General features: G+C 42.1%; 1 protein-coding gene across 4 annotated transcripts in view; it reads left to right on the forward strand.

Moving 5' to 3' along the window:
* The window catches only part of GUCY1A2 (guanylate cyclase 1 soluble subunit alpha 2), a 286,509-nt gene that overhangs the window by 165,199 nt on the left and 96,146 nt on the right, over positions 1-25,164 (forward strand). For 3 of the 4 annotated variants that reach the window (XR_009762895.1, XM_061628688.1, XM_061628689.1), the window contains exon 6: positions 5,705-5,848. Coding sequence is in view for 3 of the 4 variants with exons in the window: in XM_061628688.1 (XP_061484672.1) it covers positions 5,705-5,848 (144 nt within the window). In the remaining variant the exon portion in view is untranslated. Of the gene's footprint in view, positions 1-5,704; positions 5,849-7,433; positions 7,557-25,164 lie in introns of those variants that run through there. The other variant, XM_061628690.1, reaches the window with a different exon arrangement.

The following is a 25,164-nucleotide window of genomic DNA, read 5'->3' on the forward strand; positions in this document are numbered from 1 at the left end:
AATACATTTAGGGAAGAGGCATGCCGGAGATCTTGTGGGAGGGAGTTCTAAAGAGTGGGGGCCGCCACTGAGAATGCCCTCTCTCTTGTACCCGCCAATCTGGCTGTTTTTGTTGGCGGGATTGAGAGAAGGCCCTGTGTGGCCGATCTTGTCGGGCGGCATAATTGGTGGCGTTGAAGGCGCTCCGTGAGATAAACTGGGCCGAAACCGTATAGGGATTGAGGTTCCGAGAGTACATCCGCAAGTTCCTTCAATACTCTGGGATGCAGTTCATCAGGCCCTGGAGATTTGAACTCATTTAGGTTAACTAGGTATTTCCTGACTATCTCCTTATCAATCTCAAACTGCAGTCCCGACCCCTTACTGAGATTGCTACCGATGCAAGGTTGCACACTGTTCCCTTTTTGGGAGAAAATGGAGGCAAAATAGGTGTTGAGCAGTTCTGCTTTTTCCTCGTTATCTGTCAACATTTTGCCATCCTCATTGAGCAGCAGTCCCACCGTTTGCTTGGTCTTTCTCTTGCTTCAAACATATCTGAGAAACCCTTTTTTGTTGTTCCTTGCTTCCCTCACCAGCCTCACCTCATTCTGGGTTTTAGCTTTCCTTACGCTATTCCTGCAAGCCCGAGCCGCTCGTCGGTACTCTTCCTTGGTGATGCGTCCTTCCTTCCATTCTTTATACATGCTCTTTTTTACTTTTACCTCCTCCACCAGTCTTCCATGTAGCCACATTGACTTTTTCCGATGTCTTCCATTTTTCTTCCTCTTTGGAATTGTTTGCGATTGCGCTTTTTGTAATACGTTCTTCATGAACTCCCACGCTTCTTGGGCTCCTTTTTTCTTTAGTCTATCTAGCCACAGGATCCTACCCATCATTTCCCTGAGCTTGCTAAAATCGGCTTTCCTGAAATCCAAGGTCCATGTTTGACTATATTCTTCTTTGGCTTTCCCCAGAATCCCGAATTCCAGCATTATGTGGTCACTTTCCCCCAAGGCACCAACCGCTTTAATTCCCGTGACCAATTCATCCGTGTTCGTTCTGCACAATATAGGAAATGGACCTTTAGTGTGGTGGCACCTATCCTGTGGAATTCCCTCAGTTTATTGACCCTCATCCAGCCCACCTCTGAGTCCAGGCAGCGGTCCAGGGCTTGCATGGCCTCTCCCAATTCAGATGTTATGGAGAAATAGAGCTGGGTATCATCAGCATACTGCTGACACCTCGCCCCAAATCTCCTGATGACTGCTCCCAAGGGCTTCATATAGATGTTAAAGGCGGGTCAGAGGAGACATGATAGAAGTGTATAAAATTATGCATGGCATTGAGAAAGTGGATAGAGAAAAGTTCTTCTCCCTCTCTCATAATACTAGAACTCGTGGACATTCAAAGAAGCTGAATGTTGGAAGATTCAGGACAGACAAAAGGAAGTACTTCTTTACTCAGCACATAGTTAAACTATGGAATTTGCTCCCACAAGATGCAGTAATGGCCACCAGCTTGGATGGCTTTAAAAGAAGATTAGACAAATTCATGGAGGACAGGGCTATCAATGGCTACTAGCCGTGATGGCTGTGCTCTGCCACCCTAGTCAGAGGCAGCATGCTTCTGAAAACCAGTTGCCGGAAGCCTCAGGAGGGGAGAGTGTTCTTGCACTCGGGTCCTGCTTGCAGGCTTCCCCCAGGCACCTGGTTGGCCACTGTGAGAACAGGATGCTGGACTAGATGGGCCACTGGCCTGATCCAGCAGGCTCTTCTTATGTTCTTATGTTCTTATGTTCTTAAACAGCATGGGGGACAGGATGGTACCCTGCGGCACTCCAGGCATCATCGCCTCTTGTTAATTCAGTAATAACAATCATTAATATTGTTAATTCAGTCTAAAAACAGACCTCCTTATGTGTCTTCTTGCACTGTATATCTGCAGTTAAAATGGGGTGCTGCTTTAGAATTCATTGGGATTTGTAATTTGCCACTCAGCCAGTTGCCTATATTGAGTAAGCTATGGTGGCTACACGACTGAGACTTAGAGAGGACACAAGCACCTAGGTGAGTGTCTAAGTACAAGCCCTAATTAGTCCTAAAGCGGTGGCTCCCCAATTGCCCCCCCACAGACCACTTGAAAATTGATGAGGGTCTTGGCAGACTACTTAATGATTGTTCTGCAACTTGGAGCAATTGTAATCCACTGTGCTAGATGCTATCTGATTTTTAATTTTTATTGTTTCTTTTATTTCTTTTATTTTGTATAATAATCACACAGAATTCAAATACTAATACAATGAAATGCAATACAAGAAATAAAAAAGCAATAAAATACATTTAAAATCAATATGAATATTTAATGTGATTGACCCGCCGTCTCCCGTTGTTGTTACGTGCCTTCAAGTCTATTATGATTTATGATAACCCTATGAATAAGTGACCTCCAACAGCATCTGTTGTAAGCCACCCTGTTCAGATCTTGTAAGTTCAGGTCTGTGGCTTCCTTTATGGAATCAATCCATCTCTTGTGTTGCCTTCCCCTTTTTCTACTCCCTTCTGTTTTTCCAAGCATTATTGTCTTTTCTAGTGAATCACGTCTTCTCATTGTGTCCAAAGTATAACCTGAGTTTCATCATTTTAGCTCCTAGTGATAGTTCTGGTTTAATTTGTTCTAACACCCAATTATTTGTCTTTTTTGCAGTCCATGGTATGTGCAAAGCTCTCCTCCAACACCACATTTCAAATGAGCTGATTTTTCTCTTATCCAATTTTTTCACTGTCCAACTTTCACATCCATACACAGAGATCAGGAATACCATGGTCTGAATGATCCTGACTTTAGTGTTCAGTGATACATCTTTGCATCTGAGGACCTGTTCTAGTTCTCTCATAGCTGACTTCCCCAGTCCTAGCCTTCTTCTGATTTCTTGACAATTGTCTCCATTTTGGTTAATGCCTGTGCCAAGGTATTGATAATCCTTGACAAGTTCAATGTCTTCATTGTCAGCTTTAAAGTTACATACATCTTCTGTTGTCATTACTTTAGTCTTCTTGACGTTCAGCTGTAGTCCTGCTTTTGTGCTTCCCCTTTAACTTTCATCAGCATTCTTTTCAAATCATTACTGGTTTCTGCTGGTAGTATGGTATCGTCTGCATATCTTAAATTATTGATATTTCTTCCTCCAATTTTTACACCTCCTTCATCTTGGTCCAATCCCACTTTCCGTATGATATGTTCTGCATATAGATTAAACAAATAGGGTGATAAAATACACCCCTGTCTCATACCCTTTCCGATTGGGAACCAATTGGTTTCTCCATATTCTGTCCTTGCAGTAGCCTCTTGTCCTGAGTATAGGTTACACATCAGTACAATCAGATGCTCTGGCATCTCCATTTCTTTTATAGCATTCCATTGTTTTTCATGATCTACACAATCAAAGGCTTTGCTATAATCTATAAAGCACAGGGTGATTTCCTTCTGAAATTCCTTGTTCCGTTCCATTATCCAACGTATGTTTGGGATATGATCTCTGTTACCTCTAAATCCAGCTTGGATATCTGGCATTTCTTGCTCGATATATAGTACGGGCCTTTATTGTAGAATCTTGAGCATTACTTTACTTGCATGGGATATTAAGGCAATAGTTTGATAATTACTGCATTCCCTGGGATCCTTTTCAGTCAGTGTGTACCCCTGTTGATTATTCAACATCCGTACTCTTAGTTTAAATTTCCCTTCAATTTTTCTAATCTTTTGGAATAGGGCTCTTGTTCTACCTTTTTTGTTGTCCTCTTCTATTTCTATACAATAACTATTGTAATGCTTCTCTTTGTCCCTACATACTATTTGCTGTATTATTGTATTTAGGGTTCTGACTGTGTTTCTATCTCCTTTTGCTTTTGCTTTCCTTCTTTCTTTAACCATTTTAAGGGTTTTGTCAGTCATCCATGGAGGTCTTTCTCTCTTTTTAACTAGAGGTATTGTCTTTTTGCATTCTTCCCTGATAATGTCTCTGACTTCAATCCATAGTTCTTCTGGTTCTCTATCAACTAAATTTAAAGCCTCAAATATATTCCACAAATCCACCGACAGACCACCTGAACAAAGCTCACAGACCAGTGGTAGTCTGTGGACCATAGTTTGGGAACTCCTGACCTAAAGCATTATCCTCTGTTCCTAACTACAAACGTTGGTTCCTTATTGTATTCTTCTATGGCTACCATCCTGTGTAGTTACCTGAGAGTGAGCTTCGCAGAATTCAGTGGGACTTAACTTCTTCAGAGTGAGCATTCACTGGATTAGGCTGTAAAACCCATTGAGTATTCACTTAAAAAGGATCCTTGTTTCCTCTGTTCTTGCACCATTTTAAACAGCCAGTCTTAGGGCCCCTCTAGATATCCTTTTTATTGTGCGTTCATGATGATTTGTGCTGAAGATGGTCTCAGGGCAGTTATATGTGATCCCACTTTCAATACTGTTTGTGCCTTCAAAGGTTCTGGAGCAGGCATACTACACCATTTCCAATTGGTGCTTGCCCCGTACATTCCTGCTGAAATCCTGTAGCTTTTCATTACACAAATGTTCCACAGGTGTTGTTTTGTCCCACTTTTGTTACTCCAGAGTGGCCCTCCAGATGGCAAGAATGCCTTAACATTAGGGAAGCATCACAGAACAACTAATAAAGAAAAATGATTTGTGGATGGTCCAGTATATATCTGCCAGTAATGCTCTATTATTGCATCACTGGCCTGTTGGAGAATACACGTGCAAAAACTTGTTAGTCTGGAGGGACACTGAGCTAGGAGCCCCATCAGAAAAGGGAAATAAATATCCAGCCCCTACTTGTGTGATTGCTTTCCTCCCCGATCTCTCTGTCTTGCAAGCCAACAGAGTTCAGACTGAACAAATCTGATGTGTGTGCAGCCAAGCATGTTCCATCCCCCTCCTTTTTGTTTTTTTAATTTTAAGCCTGGAATCCTTCAGTGGCAAAGGAAAGATAATTGGTCTCACTCACCCACCGCAATCATTCTTTCCAAGTGACTTGTCCATCTTGCTGGGTCTCCATGTCTTTAGAATTTCTCTCAATAATCCAAGCAGTAGCAAACATTAATGGCTATCAGAGCATTTTTCTTGTCAGCTCATTTATTCTTGCCAGAGAACAGGGTAGGGTCACTTGCCAGAGTTCAGAGGGGCACCCATGGAGAGTACATTTGTAGATTCCTGTTCATTGGAGAACTTGAGTTCTAGTGTTATGAGAGAGGAAGAGGAAATTATCTCTATTGATTTTCAGTCTGTTCCTAATGTCAGTTGATTGTTTTAACACTCTGAAAAAGGCATACATTATATAGGTATACTCTACAGTTCTTACTCCGTAATAGGGCAAACTACAGTGGCACCAGCAGTAGACCCACTCATCCATTTTTTAAAAATCCACTTTTTTATGGTACAGTGCTGTTGCAACCCACTTGATAGTAGAAGCTGTCCTCAGTTTTAATCATTTTGTAATCACTAATGATGAACAACTGTGCAGTGAGATGTCAGAATTTGAAGGCGCCTGTTTGCAAACTTGGGGGTAATTATACTCCGTTGTCTAATAGCTTATCTTATTTATGTTGTGCTGACATGTTTTTAAGCAACATTTGGTGATTGCAGAGACTTAATGGTACCAGACCCTGGTTCATTATCATATTTTTGCATTTGATTTGTCTGATTGCTGCAGGTGGAAACAATAGGTGATGCGTACTGCGTTGCAGCAGGGCTCCACAGACAGAACCTAAATCATGCAAAGCCCATAGCCCTGATGGCCCTGAAGATGATGGAGCTGTCAGAGGAGGTGCTTACACCAGATGGAAGACCTATTAAGGTAACTTCATTTGCTCTGCATTCTCAGCAAGCTGATGGAATGCACATGTGCAGTATAAAAGCTCTGGTTGCAACACCACTGAGCAACATGCTGTTAGGCAAGGAATGACAGCTAATTGGAGTCTTCATATTCAAGGGCAGTACACCACTGAATATCACTTGCTGGAGAACAATGCCACAGAAGAGATGTTGCTTTCATGCTTTGCTTGTGGGCTTCCAAGAGGCATCAAGATTAGATGGACCTTGCTCTGATTTGTCAGGAATCTTCTTACATTCTTAATAGATCACTTTATTAGTCTGGGAGTGAAAGATCTACTTTCTTTTTGGCCTGTTGGTAACAACCAAAAAAAGCCCTTGAAAGGCATTTCATGAACTGCATATTATGGGAAAAGAACAGCAGTCCTGCAGTGCTGTGATAGGAGTTGCCACCATGACCTACCAGAACGTAAGGTAAGAAGAGCCCTGCTGGATCAGACCAAAGGCCTGTCTAGCCCAGCATCCTGCTGCCTACAGGGAGGACATGATGCAGCACCCTCCTGCTGATGTTCTTCAGCAACTAGCATTGAGAGGTAGTGTACAGCCCATCAAAAGTAGCAGCCATGATAATTGTGGTGGAAAATCCACCAGAAAAATGTGAAGACCAGGTCAAGCAAGAATTTCTTTATTGAAGATCAAGTTAATTAGAAAACATGCATGCCTGGAGAAACCTCCAAACAACAGCAACGCGTAGCTGCTGCGTAGAGGGTTCTGATACCATAGGATCTCTACCAGTGTTTTTATAGTTTCTAGCAGTGACCTTTTGCAAGCTTAATTTCATTTCCTCTTTTATCTGAACAGTGGAAAATTACCATTACCAGCACACAACATGTTTATCTCATTCTGCTGGAAGTTTACGGTTAGCTACAGTAAGACTGCTATAGCATGCTCAGAATATCTTGTGGTGTATATCGTTCCCCACCCCTCTACATTGTCACATACTCAGCACATCTTACAACCTCTGAGCAATGACCCAGAAGTCTCTGGACATTGACCCAAAAGGTCTCAGTCCCTCCACAGTCTCATGCCTCAAGGCATGACCCTGCCCCTCCTGTCCTTTGATTTCCATCAATTCCTGAATATTGTTGTACTCTTCCTCTTTCCTTGTCCCATTCCATGTTTGGTGTATCCCTCGGTTGAAATAGCAACAAGAGTCCCAACCCAGGAAGCCACAAATGATGGGCCACATCCAGCCAAGGGGGTAGGATCTAGGCGGTGGGCTTCTTTTTCTTGGGCTGAAGTAGTGGATGACCTCATTGGTGTCTTCATCCTGAGTTTCACTTTCACCAGCTGGACTTTGGTGAGCGTTATTATGGTGCTTTGGTGCTACTCTGCCTGGGTCGGAGATTGCAACAAGGTATGCCTTTACGCTCCTCCTCACTAGGCAGTGGGAGGTCCTGCGGGTCTTTATCCTGGGCCTCAGGGAGTGTAGGTCTGGGCCGAAATTCTGCTATTCCTGGGCCCAATGGCGGTGGTACCCTCTTGCAGTGTGATGTGTGAACCCACATCTGGTGTCCTTGACACTTAACAATGGCGTTCTTTGTTAGCAGCACCTGGAAGGGACCCCTCCATCTGGGCTGGAGCACATTCTTTCACTGATGGACCTTTACATACATCTAATCTCCTTGCTCCAGGGAATGGCACGGACCTTCCACTGAATGTCACAAGGCTTCCTAGACCTGTGAATGAATAGATCTGACAAGTTTCATTAGGGCTTTGCAATAAATTAACATGAGTTCATCAGTTAGTTGTAAACCAAATTGTGCACATGGGGGTGTGGCTGGCATACTCATAGGGTGTCCTGTCAAGATTTAATGTAGTGTTAGGCCATGTTTATGATTCACGGTAGAGCTGATGTGTGTGAGGGCAAGAGGCAGTGTATCAGGCCATTTCAAACCAGTTTCAGCACAGATTTTAGACAGCCTGTTTTTAAGGTCTGAATTTCATCGTTCAATGCGCAGTGTAGATGCTGCTGTATATCAAGGGCCTTACAAAGATGTTGAACTACTTCGCCTGTGAATTGTATTCCATGGTCACTGTCCAATATCAACGGCAACCAAAACCAAGGGATGAATTCCTTAAGAAGCTTCTTAGCCACCGTGATGGAATCATGATGGAATCAGCTTGGACATGGGTATGGTTCAACCCAGCCTGAAAACATGTCAGTAATAACTAAGGGAGTAATACTTAGGCATCTGTACAAAGTCCATTTGAAGATTCACAAACAACCCCCACAGGAATGTGTGCACTATCTGATGGTTTTGATTCGCCGGCCAGTGTTATGAGCAAACCAATCATGCTGTACAGTTATCATCCCCCCTTTGCTCGTGTGGGCCACTGAATGGGTCAAACGAGCAAAGGTACGGCAAGAGTGCTTTGGGCATCACCAGGCGGCCATCTGGGGGGCACCACAAAGCATCGGGGTGCGAAATGCATCCCTTATGAGACCAGCCATTCTTTTTGCTTTCTGGGGCCTGATCCTGTAGGTGTGTGAAATTAGCCAAGGAGGCCAATGGTGACTGGACATCTGAAAAACAAATTTAAAAAATCATTAGGACCCTGGGGGCCAGAAAGGGCTGCATTCCTAGCTGCGTGGTCAGCTTGGGCATTTCCACGTGCAACATCAGAAGAAGAAGAAACATGAGCTTTACATATCACAATGGCAAGGGTAGAGGGCAAAAGGAGAGCTTGCAAAAGAGTGTTAATATAATAACTATTACTAATCTGTGTTCCTGCTGAAGTGAGGAATCCTCTGTTTCCACAATTGTCCAAAATCATGCACTGCACCAAAGGCATATCTAGAATCAGTGTAGATGATGGCAGCCTGGTCCTTTGCAAGGATACAGGTTTGAGTGAAGGCAAAAAGCACTGCCTTCTGAGCAGAGTTAGCATCTGGTAATTGGTAAACTTCTAAGATCTGGTATTAGGTACAGACTGCATAATCTGCAACCAATTGTCCCTTCTCATCTTGCAAGCAACAGCCATCTGTGTAGAGAATTAGATCAGGATTCTGCAATGGTAAATCTTTTCAGTCCAGGTGAGGGGTTAGCAATTGCTCAGTAACAGTAAGACAGTCATGGGATTCTCTGTCCATGGGGACAGGTCACAGTGAAGCTGGGTTTAAAACAGAGCAACAGGTTAAAGTCATATTAGCAGCAGATAGAAGCACTTTTTCATATTGGGTGAGCCTAGAATTGGAACTGTGCTGAGTTTTGCTTTGAAGCAATAGAGCAGTCATAGCATGTAGGATGGCCACAATGAGGGGCTGTCCTAAAACAAGGGGCTGTGCTTTTTCGACTAGGAGAACAGCAGAGGCTACTGAACGAAGGCAGGGTGGTAGTCCAGAAGCCACAGGATCCAGAGAGAAGCTATCATAAGCTATGGGTCAATGTTTTTTCTCCATGTTTCTGTGTGAGTGCGCCCGGAGCAAACCCTGTAGTATTCCTCCCTGGCTTCTTCACAGGGAGAATAGGTGTGTTACATGGGCTGTGGGTGGGAACAATGATTCCTTGTTCAAGTAGAGAAGCCACTACAAGTTTAATAACAGCCACAGCCTCCTTGGAAATGGGATACAGAGGCAAGCATGAGAGTGGTTTGGCTGGGTCAACAGTAATATGCACAGGTTCTGCACTTAAGACCTGGCCTACATTGACATGTGTAGACCAGAGTTGTGGAAGAACCTTATCCAACAGTTCCTGTTGCAACAAGGAAGTGTTGGGTTGAGGCTCATCAGATTCTGTTAAAGCAGCCAAAACACTCCACTGCTACTGGTCCGGCATATCCAAACAGATGCCATCAGGGGAGCAATAGGTCGTGCAGCTCAATTTACACAACAGATCCTTCCCCAGAAGATTAACAGGGGAGGAAGGGCTAAGAAGAAAGTCATGCTGTTCGGAAATAAACCAATATGAAACTGACAAGGGAATAGAAACAGGGTGAGGTATAGTATGCCCTTCAGTGTCTATAGCATTGATGACAGTAGATGAGGCAGAAATAGAAGGAAATTCAGTGGCACGCAAAGTACAGCGAGAAGCTTCAGTGTCTACAAGACAGGAGACAGTTTGATTATTAATAGAGCAGGTAACAAGCCCTATAGGGTCAAGCGGCAGAAGTGGAGTAATAATGTTGCATCCCTCTAGGCAATCCTAATCTTGATACTGAGCAGATGGGTTGCTAGAGGGAAAGGGAGGAGGCAGAGGAGCTGAAGGGGCAGATGAAGGAGGGTGCTCTGATTTCCAGTGGCCTTCCTGTTTACAATAATTGCATTTGGTCTCAAATTTGTTGGGCCCCATGGGGTTGGTCCTACCACAACCCTGGGGGCCTCTAGGAGTTCCTCTACCACGTGGCGCTCCACTTCCTTTCTGCTGAATTTGTTGAATTTGGAGGGCCACTAATTTACATTCAACATCTTCCTCAGCTTTTTCAAATTTCTTGTGGTAGTGGATGGCTGCAGCTAATAATTCATCCAAAGTTTTGCTTTCCCAAGTGATGACTACATTTTTTATTTGATCAGAAACTTTAGGCAGCAATCCTACAAAGCACGAAGCAAGGACAGGTTGTGCATTTTGCAAAGGATCATCCATGCCAGAATGTCTCTCAAAGGTGTCCTTGAGGCGCTGCAAATAATCAGCAGGGTGTTCTCCCCTATTTTGCTTGCAAGCCTTAAATTCGGTCCAGTCTGCCTTTCTGGGGCAAAGGGTGGCAATGAACTGGAGTAAATGTTCTCTATGAGTAATCAGTGGTTGCCCTGTACCGGGATCCTGTTCTGGCCGCTGGGCAGCAGTACAAAGGCATTGAACAGTCTCTCAGTGTAATATAAACGGAAGAGTTGATAAATATCTGCCCAGATAGGATTGTAACAATTTATAACAGTCTCTAATTCCTCCATAAACTTATCAGAATCTTCTTGAATCTTTTGAAAGTGATGGGCCAAATTTAACAGATCTCCTGGAGTCCATGGAGCATGGACAGTGATAACATTTGCCCCATCTGGACCATTACTGGGCAATTCTTGCAAGGAGAATGATGGGGCTAAGTTAGACCTTAGGTTATAGGAATGTCCAGGAGCCAGCTCTGAAACTTGGAGTTGTTGAGAAAGCACTATCGAGGTGGGAGTAATTCCTAATTGTACCTTCCAAGAGACCTTTGCAAATGGGTCATCCTGGGAATAAACAGAACTGGCAGGGGTTGAAATGGAGCTCACAGTAAAGGGATTGGTGGAGAGTGTGTCTGGGGTAAAAGGAGTTCCAAGGTATGGAGGTGGTGAAATAGGAGGGACAGCAGGTACTGGCTGAGGTTAAGGTGGAGGCTGAACAGGAGGGTGAGGTCCCATGGCAGCCAATTTGAGGCACAAATCAAGGATGTCCTCTGGATCTGAAGGAACAACTGATGGGGGCCCGATCAACGATAATTGTAGACGGTTACAATTTGAATTTGGGGGAGAGGCCAATTTCTCCCATACTTGTTTCAATTGCAGTTGTAACTTTTCTTGGGAGTCTCGAAGACTACGCATCTGTGACTCCTTGTGTCTTTTGGAAGCTTCTTGGTACCAGTCAAAAAACATGTCCCAATGAGTTTGAGGTGTCTTGGAACCACGCAATTCCAATGCACCTTGTAAGTGCACTATTTTAACCAGATCAAAAGACCCTTCAACCAGAAACTGCTGCTTAGTAGGGTCATTTCTGGTATACCAGGTCAATTTTTCCAGAAATTTACAGGTCTTGGGAGAATAATGTGTAACATAATATACTGGAGTCCCTTTAGGAGGGACTGGAACTTGTTTAGACTGACCAGTTCCCATTGTCAGACCAGACCACTCTCACGACACAGGACTGGCTTATTGAGGATGGGGTTTGATGGTCTGGGGCCCATCTGTCGACCGAGGCCAAGCTTATGCATCCTGGGCCCATCTTTTGACCGAGGCCAGGCTTATTCAGAGACAAGGGTTGGAAAAGTGACAGAAACACAAGAAAGTTCATAAAATCACAGAAGCCTAACCATAGCCCCATCTTGCGACCGACACTAGGCGTCCTTGGACAGCAGAGCTATGGGACTCATGCACTGGAAGGGAAGGAGGATAAAATAATACATTTGTTTTCTCACTCAATCTCTTGGTGTTCCAGAAACTATTCGTTCCCCATCTGCCCTTGCATTCAAGACACTGTTGGTCAACAGCTGGTGGGCCTAGCAACACGGTTGGTTCAACTGCAGATGGTTTCAGAATTTCTTCAAACTGATTCCAGATAACCACACAATCAGGGCTCATCCATGCATTCACACAATGGGAATAACAAGTGTTGTGTTCTGTTTGTGCAGGCTTATTCTCCCAGGCAGGCTGAATTCAGAAGCAGTTCCACAGAGTAGCAGTTCCTTTAATAGTCAGACAGATTTAATGATAGGCACCTTAAGAGTTACACTGGCCTGTCTATTGAAAAAGTCGCATCCCAGCTCTCCCTCACGGGTACAAAGCCTACTGGCAGCCTTCCTCCAAAATCCCACTTTAGAGATTTAACAGGTCTCTTACCTTAATAGTTGGCACTCCAGGGGTTCTGTGGGAACCAGTATGCGGTCCTCCAGACACAAAAGGGCGTGGGGTCTGAGTCACAGCACCAGGAAATTGTGGTGGAAAATCCACCAGAGAAGTTTGGAGATCAGGACAAGCAAGAATGTCTTTATTGAAGATCAAGTTAACTAGAAAACATGCATGCAAGGAGAAGCCTTCAAACAATTGCAGTGTGTTTCTGCTGCATAAAGGGTTCTGATATCATAGGATCTCTACCAGTGTTTTATAGTTCCTATCAATGAGCTTTTGCAAGCTTAATTTCATTTCCTCTTTTATCTGAACAGTGGAAAATTACCATTACCAGCACACAACATATTTATTTCGTTCTGCCGGAAGTTTACGGTTAGCTACAGTAAGACTGCTATAGCACGCTCAGAATATCTTGTGGTGTATATCGTCCCCCACCCCTCTACATTGTCACATATTCAGCACATCTTACAACCTCTGAGCAATGACCCAGAAGTCTCTGGACATTGACCCTAAAGGTTCTGTCCCTCCACAGTATCTTCCATGAATTTGTCCCAGGTTCATCCCCTGGTTCAAGCAGACTTGTTAAAGGATCTGAACTTGCTGGGATGTCCATTTGTATTAAGATCATACCTCGCATTATGTTTTAAAGGCATAAATGCATTTTCCCAATGTAACCCAGTATCCCAATGTTTGCTCCCTCTGTCGGCGAATTTGGTGCCCCTGTGCTAACGAAAATGGAGCCAAAATGGACCCAATAAGAAGCAAAACAGTACCAGCATGCTCAGGAGAATGCTGAAGCTTTCAAAACTACTTTAAAAAATAGCCCCAAAGGGGATTATATTCTCTCAAACAGCCCACTGAGGACACAGTACACTCAGTGGACACTAGTGTCAGTTGGAAAAGAAAAACAGACAAATGAGAAGAGTGGGGAGCCTGCGTGAGTATCCCAGAGGAACGCCTGGCTGGCTGGCTGGCTGTAACCCAGAACAGGAGCACTGCTGTTAGGGGATGTGGATATACTTCTTTTTCATTGTGAGGGATTGAGCAAAATCACTCCCTAAAGACTTTTGGCTCTTAGGCGGTTGGAATAAATTTCATATGTATATATATTTCAGGGTTAGTGGCTTTCCGTGATAGATATGAGGCAACAGAGGGTTTCTTCTACAGATTTAAAAAAATATATATTTCAAACTTTGTTACCAATTCTAGTGGCATTGGAGAGCAATAAGCAGCGGTTTGATGGCACTCTTCCCTGAGAATGGCCCTGTAGGAATGACACTACATCACAATTCATCATTCGTGGTTAAAAAAAGAGAGATAAAGATGGCTGCCCCACTGGGACACAAAGTTTTGCACTTTTAAATCTCCACTGCTCAGTAGCTTACTGTTACATCAAGAAAGTGATCCTTTTTCTATTCACTCTGATGCACATATCACCTCCTTCTTCCCTTAGTCTCTGTCTGAAGTGCAAGTCATAAAGATAGCAGGGAGAAAAACTAGCATATGCTCTTCTTCCTTTGCACCATATCAGTCCAAAGAGTGAGTTGATGTGTCCTTTTGCATCTACTCTGTAGAGCATGATTTTGTAGTAAGCAAACATGCTACATTGCTGGTTACATTCATCTTCTAGGCAAAAACTTCTTAGTTTTTGGAGCATGACAGCACAGAGCTTATCTGCGTTGAAATTAGCCTATCTGTTTGTTGGCCAAATAAATAGGTAATGTACATTACCTATTTAATGTATATCTTTCACTGGGAAAAGTTTCTGGATGCTGAACTGTCTTGGAGACACATTTAAAAGCTTGGTTAGGAAGGTTTGCTGCATTATCTACTGCCTCCAGGAAGCTTTGCCTGTTTCGTTTGCTAATTATGTTGTTTTTAGGGCTGTCACTTGATTAATTGACAAAAATCTTGTCAATTAATCAAATTTGTTTTAATTGGTTAATCAGTTAATTGATTAAATTTTCATATCACTAAAACAGTTGTTTTGAAGAAAAGCACACCCTTTGTTTCTTAGATGGTACATATTTATGTCACATCCTCTTCTATACAACATTTCCTTCTGTGTGAGAGTGAATGTCTCTTCTAATATGGCACCAGCCACTTGCAATTTTATAAGCCATTTGCATTAAAAAATTAACAGTTTTTAAAAGTGCATTGCCTGATTAAGCAAGGATGCCTTTTTAGGGATTAACAGTGCAATCTTGTGCATGTCTACTCGGAAGCAACCCCAGTGAGTTCTCCCAGGTAAGTGTGGATAACAGGCTGGGGAATATCGGGGCTGGAGGCCTCTGTATCCAGCCCTTGGGACTCTTCTTAGGCCAAGGGTGGGGAACCTATGGCCTGTAGACCAAATTTGGCTTGTGAGGCCATTTCCCCAAACCATACCCATCTGCCCCACATGTGATGTCAGATATAGGGCAGGTAGAGACACAGCTGAATTGGCTGAGTGACCAAGTGTCACATGGAAAACTCAATCATGCTGCTGATTCCTGCAAAAAGCAGGGCTGAATTCAACACCCATCAGCTGATGGGTGATGACTTCAGGCCTGCTGTATTGGCTGTCTGGCTGAGTTCCCCATGAGGAACTGAGTTGTACAGCCATATCCTGCAGGAAGTAGCTTTGCCAGCTGTATAGGACTGGCAAAGTCCCTTGTCCTGCAGTTCCCAAGCACAACTAGCTGTTGGGGACTTGGGGGAAATGTTGCACAAGTGACTTTGACAGATGGGTAGGACAACCCACCTGTCCATTATATACCCTGTCCGAGCCGCTCCTCTCCCAGCACCACACTGCCCTGGTGCACTGGCTGGAGGCCTGCCTGAGCTGCGGGGAGCATGCTGTCATCCTTGAGCAGTTCTGCGAGGCCCTCGAGGCCCAAGCCAGGCCCACCCAAGCCACCTCCGCTGCTGGCGAGGCAGGAGGAGGCGCAGAAGCCAGAGGGGAAGCTGCAGCATCAGCTGCTGCAGCCGCTGGAGAAAGAGCCAGGAGCGAAGAGACTGGTGCAATTTGATGATCTGGGTTGGGGCAGTCTGTGGTGGCTGGACTAAAATCCACTCTGGGTAGCACGGCTTCGCTCATTCATCATCTCAGTTGTCACGGAGAAAGGATCTCTCCTCCAGGTCTTTCCCCTCAAGATCTATTCCTTTGGACTTCTCCTGTGCTCGTCCTTCTTCTCACCCACATTTATTTATTTATGTATTGCTTATTGTAAATTGTGTTGTTTTTATTGATGTATTTTTATATTTGTGTTTTTTGTAAGCCGCCTTGAGGGCCTTTTGGCCAAAAGGTGGGTTAGAAATAAACAACAACAACAACAACAACAACAATGATGATGATGATGTCAGGTCATTTGCAGTTGGGTTGTCACGCCCACCCATCAAAGTTGGCCCATCCCTTCCTTAATCCATGCCCTAGGCCATCAGCCCTGCTCCATTCCCTCGTCAAGTACTTATGCCTGGCTGGACTGTGTCCTTGAACTGCAATAATGACTTTTGCTTGCCTGTGTGGAAGATGGAAAACGGTGTGTGTGTGTAGAACCTCTAACATTGTGTGGCTGGAATGTCGCCTTCTGTGCAAAGATATGAGTCACATCCATTGCTTCGCTCCCTTTTGCCTCTGGCTCCACCTACCTCTAGCACATAGCTCCCAGAAAGGTGCCCATGAAGGAACGCAGCCATTAGGATGAAAAAAGTTCCCTACCCCTAGAGTAATCCACTGATTATCTGATTATAGGCTATAGGGCTCGTGACAATGCTTTCCTTTGTGGTGTAACCATTATGCAATATTCTCACATTTAAAAGGAGCTGGTGTTGGATGCAAGCAGTGCCAGTTGTCTCTAAAGCCTGCCTCTGTTTTTAACTCTCTGAATGCATATAGTCATGAGACTATGTAAGCAGCAACAATAACAACAAAACATCTTTACTATATAGTAATGGAAGGTTGTCTATCTACTGAGGGTCACAACACCTCAGCCTCCCTGGGTCTCATGCCCTGAGGGCAGTTCCAGCCAAGTGAGAGTGTACCCCTCTGTTTGCCCACCCTTCCTGTTAAACTCCCACTGCCACTAGATGAAAGTATTTATTTTACCCTGGCTGCCTTTCATCAAACAACCTAAAATCCTCTTGTGCTTCCTCAAGTGCATGTCAAAGCATGGAGCTTGGGGTGGTTTTCGAATACTGTGAGATTTTATGAATTAAGACTAAACATTTACTAAAATTTCTGACTTCCCGGAAGGATTGCTCCGCCTGTGGCTGCCTCTGAGATGAGCTCTGTCTCAGAGGAAGCTTTTTTCAGTTTAAAATCAGTCAAAAGGGAACTTTGACTGGTATAAATGTTCTCCCAGGCAAGGGTGAACCGAAGATTATCCACAGAAACTTCATTAGGCTGTCGGTGGCTTCCTTCTGTCTAATCTTATCATTTGGCTTAAATTACTACAGTAAAAGAGATTTGTTTAAGAATCAGAAATCAAGATACCTGGGTGAGTTACACTTCTCTCTTTTATACAAGGAATTAAGGAGGAGGAAAGAAAATTTAAAAAGCTTATCTTATTTTTTATGGCAAAAAGCTGGCCTGAATTTGGAAACTATAAAGATTAAAACGGATGAGGGGCAACTTACCCGAAGAGAAAATCTGATCTAGATGATTATTTGATTGATATATGTCTGGGACTACTTTTTCTTGGACTACTTTCTTTAGACGAATCTGCTGTTTGTGTATGTTACTAATTGTTCGGCGTTGTGAACCAAATTTGTTTTGCATTCTTGGACGTGTGGGAGATAAGAACTGTGCTGGCCAGATGATGTCAACAGGCCTGGAATATTAACCCCCTTATTGCTGGAAAAAGAAGCAAATTACTCTTTGCTTGGGAATTGTGGCTATATTGGAAATTTGAAGGGTTTTTTCTTCGGCTTTAAGAATGACAATCAAAGAAGTGGCAGAGACCCTGGATGTATCCCTGGAAGGGTTTTCCCCTCTGGATATGTTTCAGAAGATAATGGATGAGATTAAGATAACGAAACAAGAACTGGGACAGAGTAGACAAGAGATGGCAACTGAATTTGGTAAAGTGAAACAGGAGTTGAAAGAAATAAAGGATTATATGAGAAAAGGAGCAGATGGACAAGCAATAGAAGATGAAAAAGAAATTAAAGGGAAGGAGCAAATTCTGGAGATTGGATCAGATATATTAAATGTGGAATTGGAAAAAGATTTGGACTTTATGGCAAAAATTAAAGGGAGGATGCAAGTCCTGGAGATTGGAACAGATATATCAAGTGTGGAACTGGAAAAATATTTGGAGTTTGTGGATCCTGGAGATAAAGATTACTGTTTGGAATTCGACGTTGTCCCTGGAGAAATTGATGAAGATATCAGAGATAAAGTTATCAATGCTTCGATGGAATTTCTGGACTGGAATGATTTGATGGAACTTGAAATAGAGAAAATTTATAGAATTAATTCCAGATATGTGACAATGGAAAAACTCTCAAGAGATGTGCTAGTGCATTTCGTAAAAAAGAGGAACAGAGATATGACTTTACAACAATATTTCAGCAACACATTCAGAATTGACGGCAAGGAAATATTTGTGATGAAGGAAATTCCCATCAGACTCTTACTATATGACTATGACTATGACAGCAAGATTATTATGGGTGCAAGGATGGAAGTTGGAAGATGGAATTAACACTGATAATGGAAAAATGGGTATTGAAATTACTGGACCTAGCAGACTTGATGAGATGGATTAATTGACATGTTTATTTGGAGAAAAATCGATGGATATATTTCTCAAGGAGTGGAAACCTCTCTTTGACTTTTTGCGGAAAGAATAAAGTGATGTTAATGAGATTTGATGATTAATTAAGATAACTACTGGAGGAAAGTGATTTTGTAATATATTAAGAGACAGGTTTGTTATATATCATAGACCTATAACTGATCTGCGACAAATTGGAAGTCAACATTTTATTTTATTGTTTAATCTGTTTCTTTTTTGTTTTGTTTTGTTTTGTGTTTGAAAATTTGAATAAAATTAATGATAAAAAAAAATAAACATTTACTAAAATTTCTCTGGCTACACAGACTCTAACAGCTTACAACAGTCTTTCAGTACTTTCAGTGTTAGTATGGTGCTGTTGACATCTTTCTGCCTGGCTTATGTTTCCTCTATGTGAGACACTCCTTAATTTGGATACCAAAGTAAGTCACTGGTCAGACATAGCCTGCGGCTACATCACTACCATGCCTTCCAATCCACAAATTCAAGGGATCTTAATTCCCAACTACAGACAATGCTTACATGCAATCCACCCCATTATCAATGAATTTATATCCCTTCAGTTTGATCCCTAGACAGGTGAAGTTTAACAAGTTAACCCCATCACCCCTTAGCAAACCTACAGGCAAAGGTTATATATTTATATAACAACCAATTTCCTCCACAGTGAGATAAGTCAGTTACTGCCCTAGTCTAAGATTAGGAACTAGAATAAGATCTTAGTCCTCTTTTCCCAATATACTTTGGTATCCCCAATTGCCAGTTGCTGCAATGTTTTGCACACCTTTTAAAAAGCTGAGTAATAATAGTACCTCATTTAACAGCAAGTGCTGGCAGCAAGATGTTTCATAAGATATAATAAACTACAGATTATTAAAGTTTAAATTCATTAATGAGCTTGCAATACACACTGTAAAATTGTTGCCCAGCGTTGCTTTTTTAAATTTCACTAACACTTCATTCAACAGGCAATTGCATGATCTTGCTGTTAGTGGAGCTGTTTTCTCTAGAGATGTAACTCTTCACTAAGTCTTGTAGGTCATGATGGGAAAATTTAAGAGCCATCCGCTGAATACGCAGTGATGTGGCTAATGTGCTGGAATTCAAACAAGAAGATACATTTGAAGCAGTTCCTACTCCCCCCCCTGTTCTTTTTTAAAAAAACTCAAAACAAGGTGCTAAGATGTTGCTGAATATGTGCATGGAATACAAAACTAACACTTTTCACACTATCCTGTCTAGTTTCTCTGCCAAAAGGATGTCTAAAAATGTTTTAAGAGGAATGCCAGTATCTTGCCTTCTCCTCTGAATCTCGAGTTGAATTCATATTTATTTATTTATAAAAGCATTTCTATACTGCCATCTAGGAATGGGGGAGAAATTCGATTCAGTTCATATTTAAAGACACACCTACCTAATTTGCATTTTCTGAAACAATACAAGAACACCACCACCCTTCAAAATTCACACTTCTCTGAATTTTGCAGTGCAATTATCCATCCAAGTAATGTATTCAAAAACGCATATACTGAAGTAAAGTGTCCATAAATATGCATGTATCAGTGAAAATAACATATAAAATGCATTATTTGGGGGGGGTTGCTTTGCAAAAAAACACTGTATATATTGGGCAAAATTACTTACAAATGGGTATAAAGAAAGAAATTAGCATTAAAATGCGGATGAATTGTCATGAGAACCTTTTCTTTTTTAAAAAATTACAAGCTGATGTGGAAATATGGAGAGCTGGACTTAAGACTGGGAAAATGAAAGAAATCAAAATTGACTGCTTCGCCCTGTCCTAAAGCCATCTCATAAAATATCAAGGTGGTGTACAACAATGTGCATACAAATTGCTACGGGTGCACTGGCCGTCAAACTTCAACACTCAAGGAACCCATTTTGTGTCTGCCCAGCCATCCTGTCAGGGGTCAGTTGTGGGATTCCTGAACATTGGGTGTTTGTTTTAGGGTGCACTCGCCCTTTATAGAGGCACCATCCAGGTTTCTTGGGACTAGCAGTCACCCATGCGTGACCTGGGTATATATCATAGATCACTATTCTTCAACCTTGGATCCCCATATGTTGTTGGATTACAACTCCCATCATCTCTCATCATTGCCTAAACTGACTGGGGGTTATGGGAGTTGTAGTCCAACTACATATGGGGACCCAAGTTTGAAGAACAGTGCCATACATAGATCATGTTTATTACGCTCCTAATTGGCATACAGCTGTCTTTCAGACAGATTGTCTGCTACTACCATATTTTATTGTGGAACCCCTTCTGAGGAGCCCCTGAGAGGGCTGAACACCACTGCTCTGCAGCAGATCTTTTCATTTGTATTTTCAGTGTTTTCAAAAGCACTGGCACTTTGACTTAAATGCCTCTGTGCACATGCAGAGCACCTTTCTCATATGGGGAAGGGTTTTTTTTTAAAAAAAAAGCACCTAAAGAGCATGGTTCCTTTAAGAAGATACCTAGTGACTTCCACCATGATAGAAATTATGTTTAAATAAGCATAAGGGGTAGTAGGCATTATACTCCTTGAAATGTATGCATAGGCAGAGTGCCCTTTAAAATGCATCTCATAGAAAGGAGTGAGATAATGATAAAAACTGCAAAGACAGATGTTCCACCTTATTTTTACATCTTCATGTTACAGAAATTGGGCATAGATATGAAATAGAAGGCAGGCTAGTAAATTCTGGCTGACTGGCAACCGTAATTCTTACAGGAGATGCGGGTGGTATCCAACTAAACAGTTACACTAGCACAACTTCTTTTAGCTGAGCAATGTACCTTTCCCACTCTCACCAATCCTCCAGAGCAGATTTGGGGAGGAGGGCAGGGAGAGGATTGGGCAGGAAAATTACATTGTGCAGGTAAAAGTTGTAGCGCTAATGTAACTGCTTAGCCGGAGATTACCTTCAAGAATTCACCAAGGTGTTCCATGATAATAAAAGTATATACATATTGGCCCTGATCCAGTTCTAGTCATGCATGATTTCTGGTGCACAGATATCATTATTCACATAAACATATATATCCAACCATTTCAGTGGCTCCTGATGAACACTGCAATATGGAAGGGAGTGCGTGCCCAGATTTGCATCTGCATTGCGTGCACACGAAGTTGCAAGTCTACACATGCATGATCTCCTTTGCTGGTTGTCTAGGGACCTGGTTTTTCATAACTGAAAGCTGAATTTGTCTGGCTGTAACATCTAGTAATGAAGTTTTGTATGTTGGAGTAAAAGTAATTACATCATTGTTGTCTGGTTTTGTCTAGGGATTGACTGAAAAATTGAGTTGAGGTCTCTGGGATTTGCCCTGTCTATAGAATTGGCATTTATTGTTTTGGGTGGAGTTGGGGGTATGTAAGAAGCCTTCATTAGATTGGTCTTGTGCTAAAATACAAGGCAGCTGTAGTTTTTTGAAAGTGTTGATTTTAAGCTTCCTTACACATCCTCAAACAGCAAACTGCGGCACCATCCAGGCTAAGCAAAGCTGTTTTAAATCCAATTGATTTCAGTGAAAAAGTTCAGTGAATGATCTACTGAAATCAGTCGCATTTAAAAGTGCTTCACTTTGGCTGGATTGTGCCCTGTATTTCTTAGCTTTCCCAAATTTCTTCTCTGTACTGTAGCAGAATGTTAAATTTTAATAGGTAGAGCTAATGGGAATTCTCCAGAGTGTTGATGTTCAAAGTCAAAAACAGAGATCATTGCCTCTGCTGCATTTAGCATATTAAATCCACCCAGATTAAAGATATTTTGGATGTACTTTTTTTAAAGTGTGCTTAAAATGTTGCCCAATTATATCGAACATTTTGGTGAAACAAAAAAATGGGGAGATGTTGCTTTAATGCTGCATAGCTCCAGTCTTACAATCTTGCCAGGTGGATGGCTTTAATAACTACATGTATGTCACCAAGACACAGGTTGCAGGATGGGGCTAAGCAGGCAGGAGCAACAAGTGGGGATATCAGGAGCAGGACTAAATTTAGCCCCTACCCCAATGGCATCCTGCTGCTTTTCCCCACCCAGCAATGACCCCCACTGATATCTACCCTGTTCTTTCTCTGGCCCATCCATCCATCCATCCATCCATCCATCCATCCATCCATCCATCCATCCATCCATCCAGTCTATTAAAAATAGCCTCTGCCTGTGGTGTCAGCAGCAAAAGCACAAGGACTGGCATGTGGCAACTGCCTGTGCTGAGGATATCTTTTAACACTTTTCTGCCCCTTGTAGCAGCACAGCAAGAGGCATAGACGCACTGCAGCCGCTATGTTGTTTTTCCTAAAGTGCCCCTAATGCTGAGTTGGGGTTGGAAACTATAAGACAACCAATACATAAGAAAGAGTGAACAAACGGGGAATCCACCAACCGCTTGTGGAAATTTGTGGAGAGATCTGTTAAGTTAAACAAAAGAAAGAAACTACATTAATGGATTTCACACAATATAGCATCATTAGTTGTATGTGACACTCTTGGAACTTTCGGGGTTGGGGGGTTGGGGGGATTTGGTTGTTCTAACTATATTTGTAAAGTGCTTCACAGTTGTTTTAATGCTGTTACTGCATATAGTGCTGTGAAAACTCAAAAAATAAACACTATTAGAAAAGAAAATGAGGGAGTGATTTTTGCTGCTGATTCCTCTTGCTGTGCCACTGCCATAAGTGATGGCGCAAATAAGATAACCCTAGCAGAGGCGGAAGCCAGACGCTGATCCTTGTAGTCCTACTGCTGCCGCTGCAAGCTGTAGCAAGAAGTTTTTGTGTTTTTTAGAAGCAGAGGAGTGCCAGTGAGATGGGCATCAATAGAAGGGGGCCATCTACTCTGCCAAAGACACCGTCCATGCTGGAGCCAGCCCTAGCCCTGTGTCTCTGAGTGCAAGTGCTTGGAGGCATATGTACAGATCTACATTACTTCATATTGGCAGATGCTTTGCTAGCTATTATACATGCTATTTGCAATTCACCTTCCCAGTTTGCTGTTGAGCAACAAGCTTGATGTATGAAGTTCATGCTTGAGATCTCTGATCTTGCCGGATCATTGATGAGATTCTTGACTAAACAGAGTTTCCCTTTTAAGTTATTCTCAATAACTATTTGCATCTTTTTAGTGAGCAAAGGTGGCACTAATGTGTTTGAGGAGCAAAGCAAAGAACTCAGGAGGCGCAGAGGAAAAGCAAACGTCAATTTGCATGAGGTGCTAAAATTAACTTTGCAATTATGCAGATTTGTTGTGTGCAGTCTTTTCTGTTGAAAGCAGCGGGGGGGAGGGAGACCCAGAACAATTCCAAAACTGTTTTAAAATGCTCCTTTATAGTATGGGGACTGGCAATCAAAAATGAATAGGGAAATGCTTATGAAGATGCCTTATGAATCATCAGACTATTAGTTCATTATTTTTTTTCATCTTTTACTTTTAAACATATTCATCCTGCCCTTTGGCTTTGCACCAAGAAATCTACAAAATAAACAGAATAGAATAATCAAACACTGATCTAAAATGGGAAGTAATCATAATATAGAATAGGTTGGATCCAAACTTAGTCAGGACTAATTTAAATTCAGTTAACTTCAGCAGGCCTATTCTAAATATGATTATGGCTGTAATCCTGACCATGTCAACTCAGAAATAGGTCTTATTGAATTTAATGAGGCTTACTATCAGATAAGTAGGGTTAGGATTGCAACCTAAGTCTGGATCCAACCTAGTAACAGCACTGATGTTAAAAAGGATCGTCTCCAGCCACTTTCTCACAGAATCTAATCTAATCCAAAAGATTGGCTAATCTAAGCCAAAAGTCTGCAGTAGCTTGTGGGGTCTTTCTAGTTCACTGATAGCTACTTTAGCTGGCAGGAGCTCTTTCCAGCTCTGCAACCTGAGGATCTTTTTAACTGGAAAAGTCAGGGATCAGATCTTGGTCTTCTACATATAGGGATATGTTCTACCACTGAGCTATGACCATTCTAATAAAGACAGTAAGTTAATACTAGGGATGGGCAAATCTATAATTTTCAGTTTCTCTCAGTTTCTCATTTTTCCAATCTTAAATTCTCTTCTCCACATTGGAGAAATTGGAGCTGCAGCAATTTGCAAATTATTAATAAAAATCCTCAGGAGAACTCATCATTTCTCCTAATAAACACATTTGTATGTAGTTTTGACTAATATACACATTTTGCAAGGATTTTTCCTAACATAATGCATTTTGTATTTTTTTTCATAAATGTCTGCATTTTTATGCACATTGTTGGAGAACTGCAAAATTCAGTGGTATGTGAACTGTGGATAGCTGTGTTTCAGGTCATGTATTGGTTTGGGAAGTGTGAATTAGGTACTTTCTCATTAAAATGCAAGCAATGCTGGGAGGAAAGGCGGGATATAAATCAAATAATAATAATAATAATAATAATAACAATGCATTTCTCCCCCATCCCTAGCAAATGTGTAATACATATTTCCAGATCTTATTGTCTGGCTTACTTCCAAGTAAAGCTTGTAGTTGATGTCTGAAAAATCATCCTGGAAGACTACCATTTATTTATTTATTCATGAAATTTATATCTCGCCCTTCCTCCCAGAATGAGCCCAGGGCAGCAAACACTAAAACCACTCTAAAACATACTAAAACAAACATCTTTAAAAACATCTTTAAATTTAAAAAAGCTTTAAAAACATTTTAAAAAGCAATTCCAACAGACTCAGACTCTGCTTAAGGTCTCTACTTAAAAGGCTTGTTGAAAGAGGAAGGTCTTCAGTAGGTGTCGAAAAAGTAACAGAGATGGTGCCTGTCAATATTTAAGGAGAGGGAATTCCAAAGGGTAAATGCTACAACACTAAAGGCCCGCTTCATATGGGCAGCCAGTGCAGTTCTTTCAGCAGTGGGTTAACATGTTGGTGATACCCTGCCCCAGTGAGCAGTCGTGCCGCCGCATTTTGCACCAGCTG

This window comes from Rhineura floridana, chromosome 5, assembly GCF_030035675.1.
Source record: "Rhineura floridana isolate rRhiFlo1 chromosome 5, rRhiFlo1.hap2, whole genome shotgun sequence".
In the NCBI taxonomy this organism is placed as follows: Eukaryota; Metazoa; Chordata; class Lepidosauria; order Squamata; family Rhineuridae; genus Rhineura; species Rhineura floridana.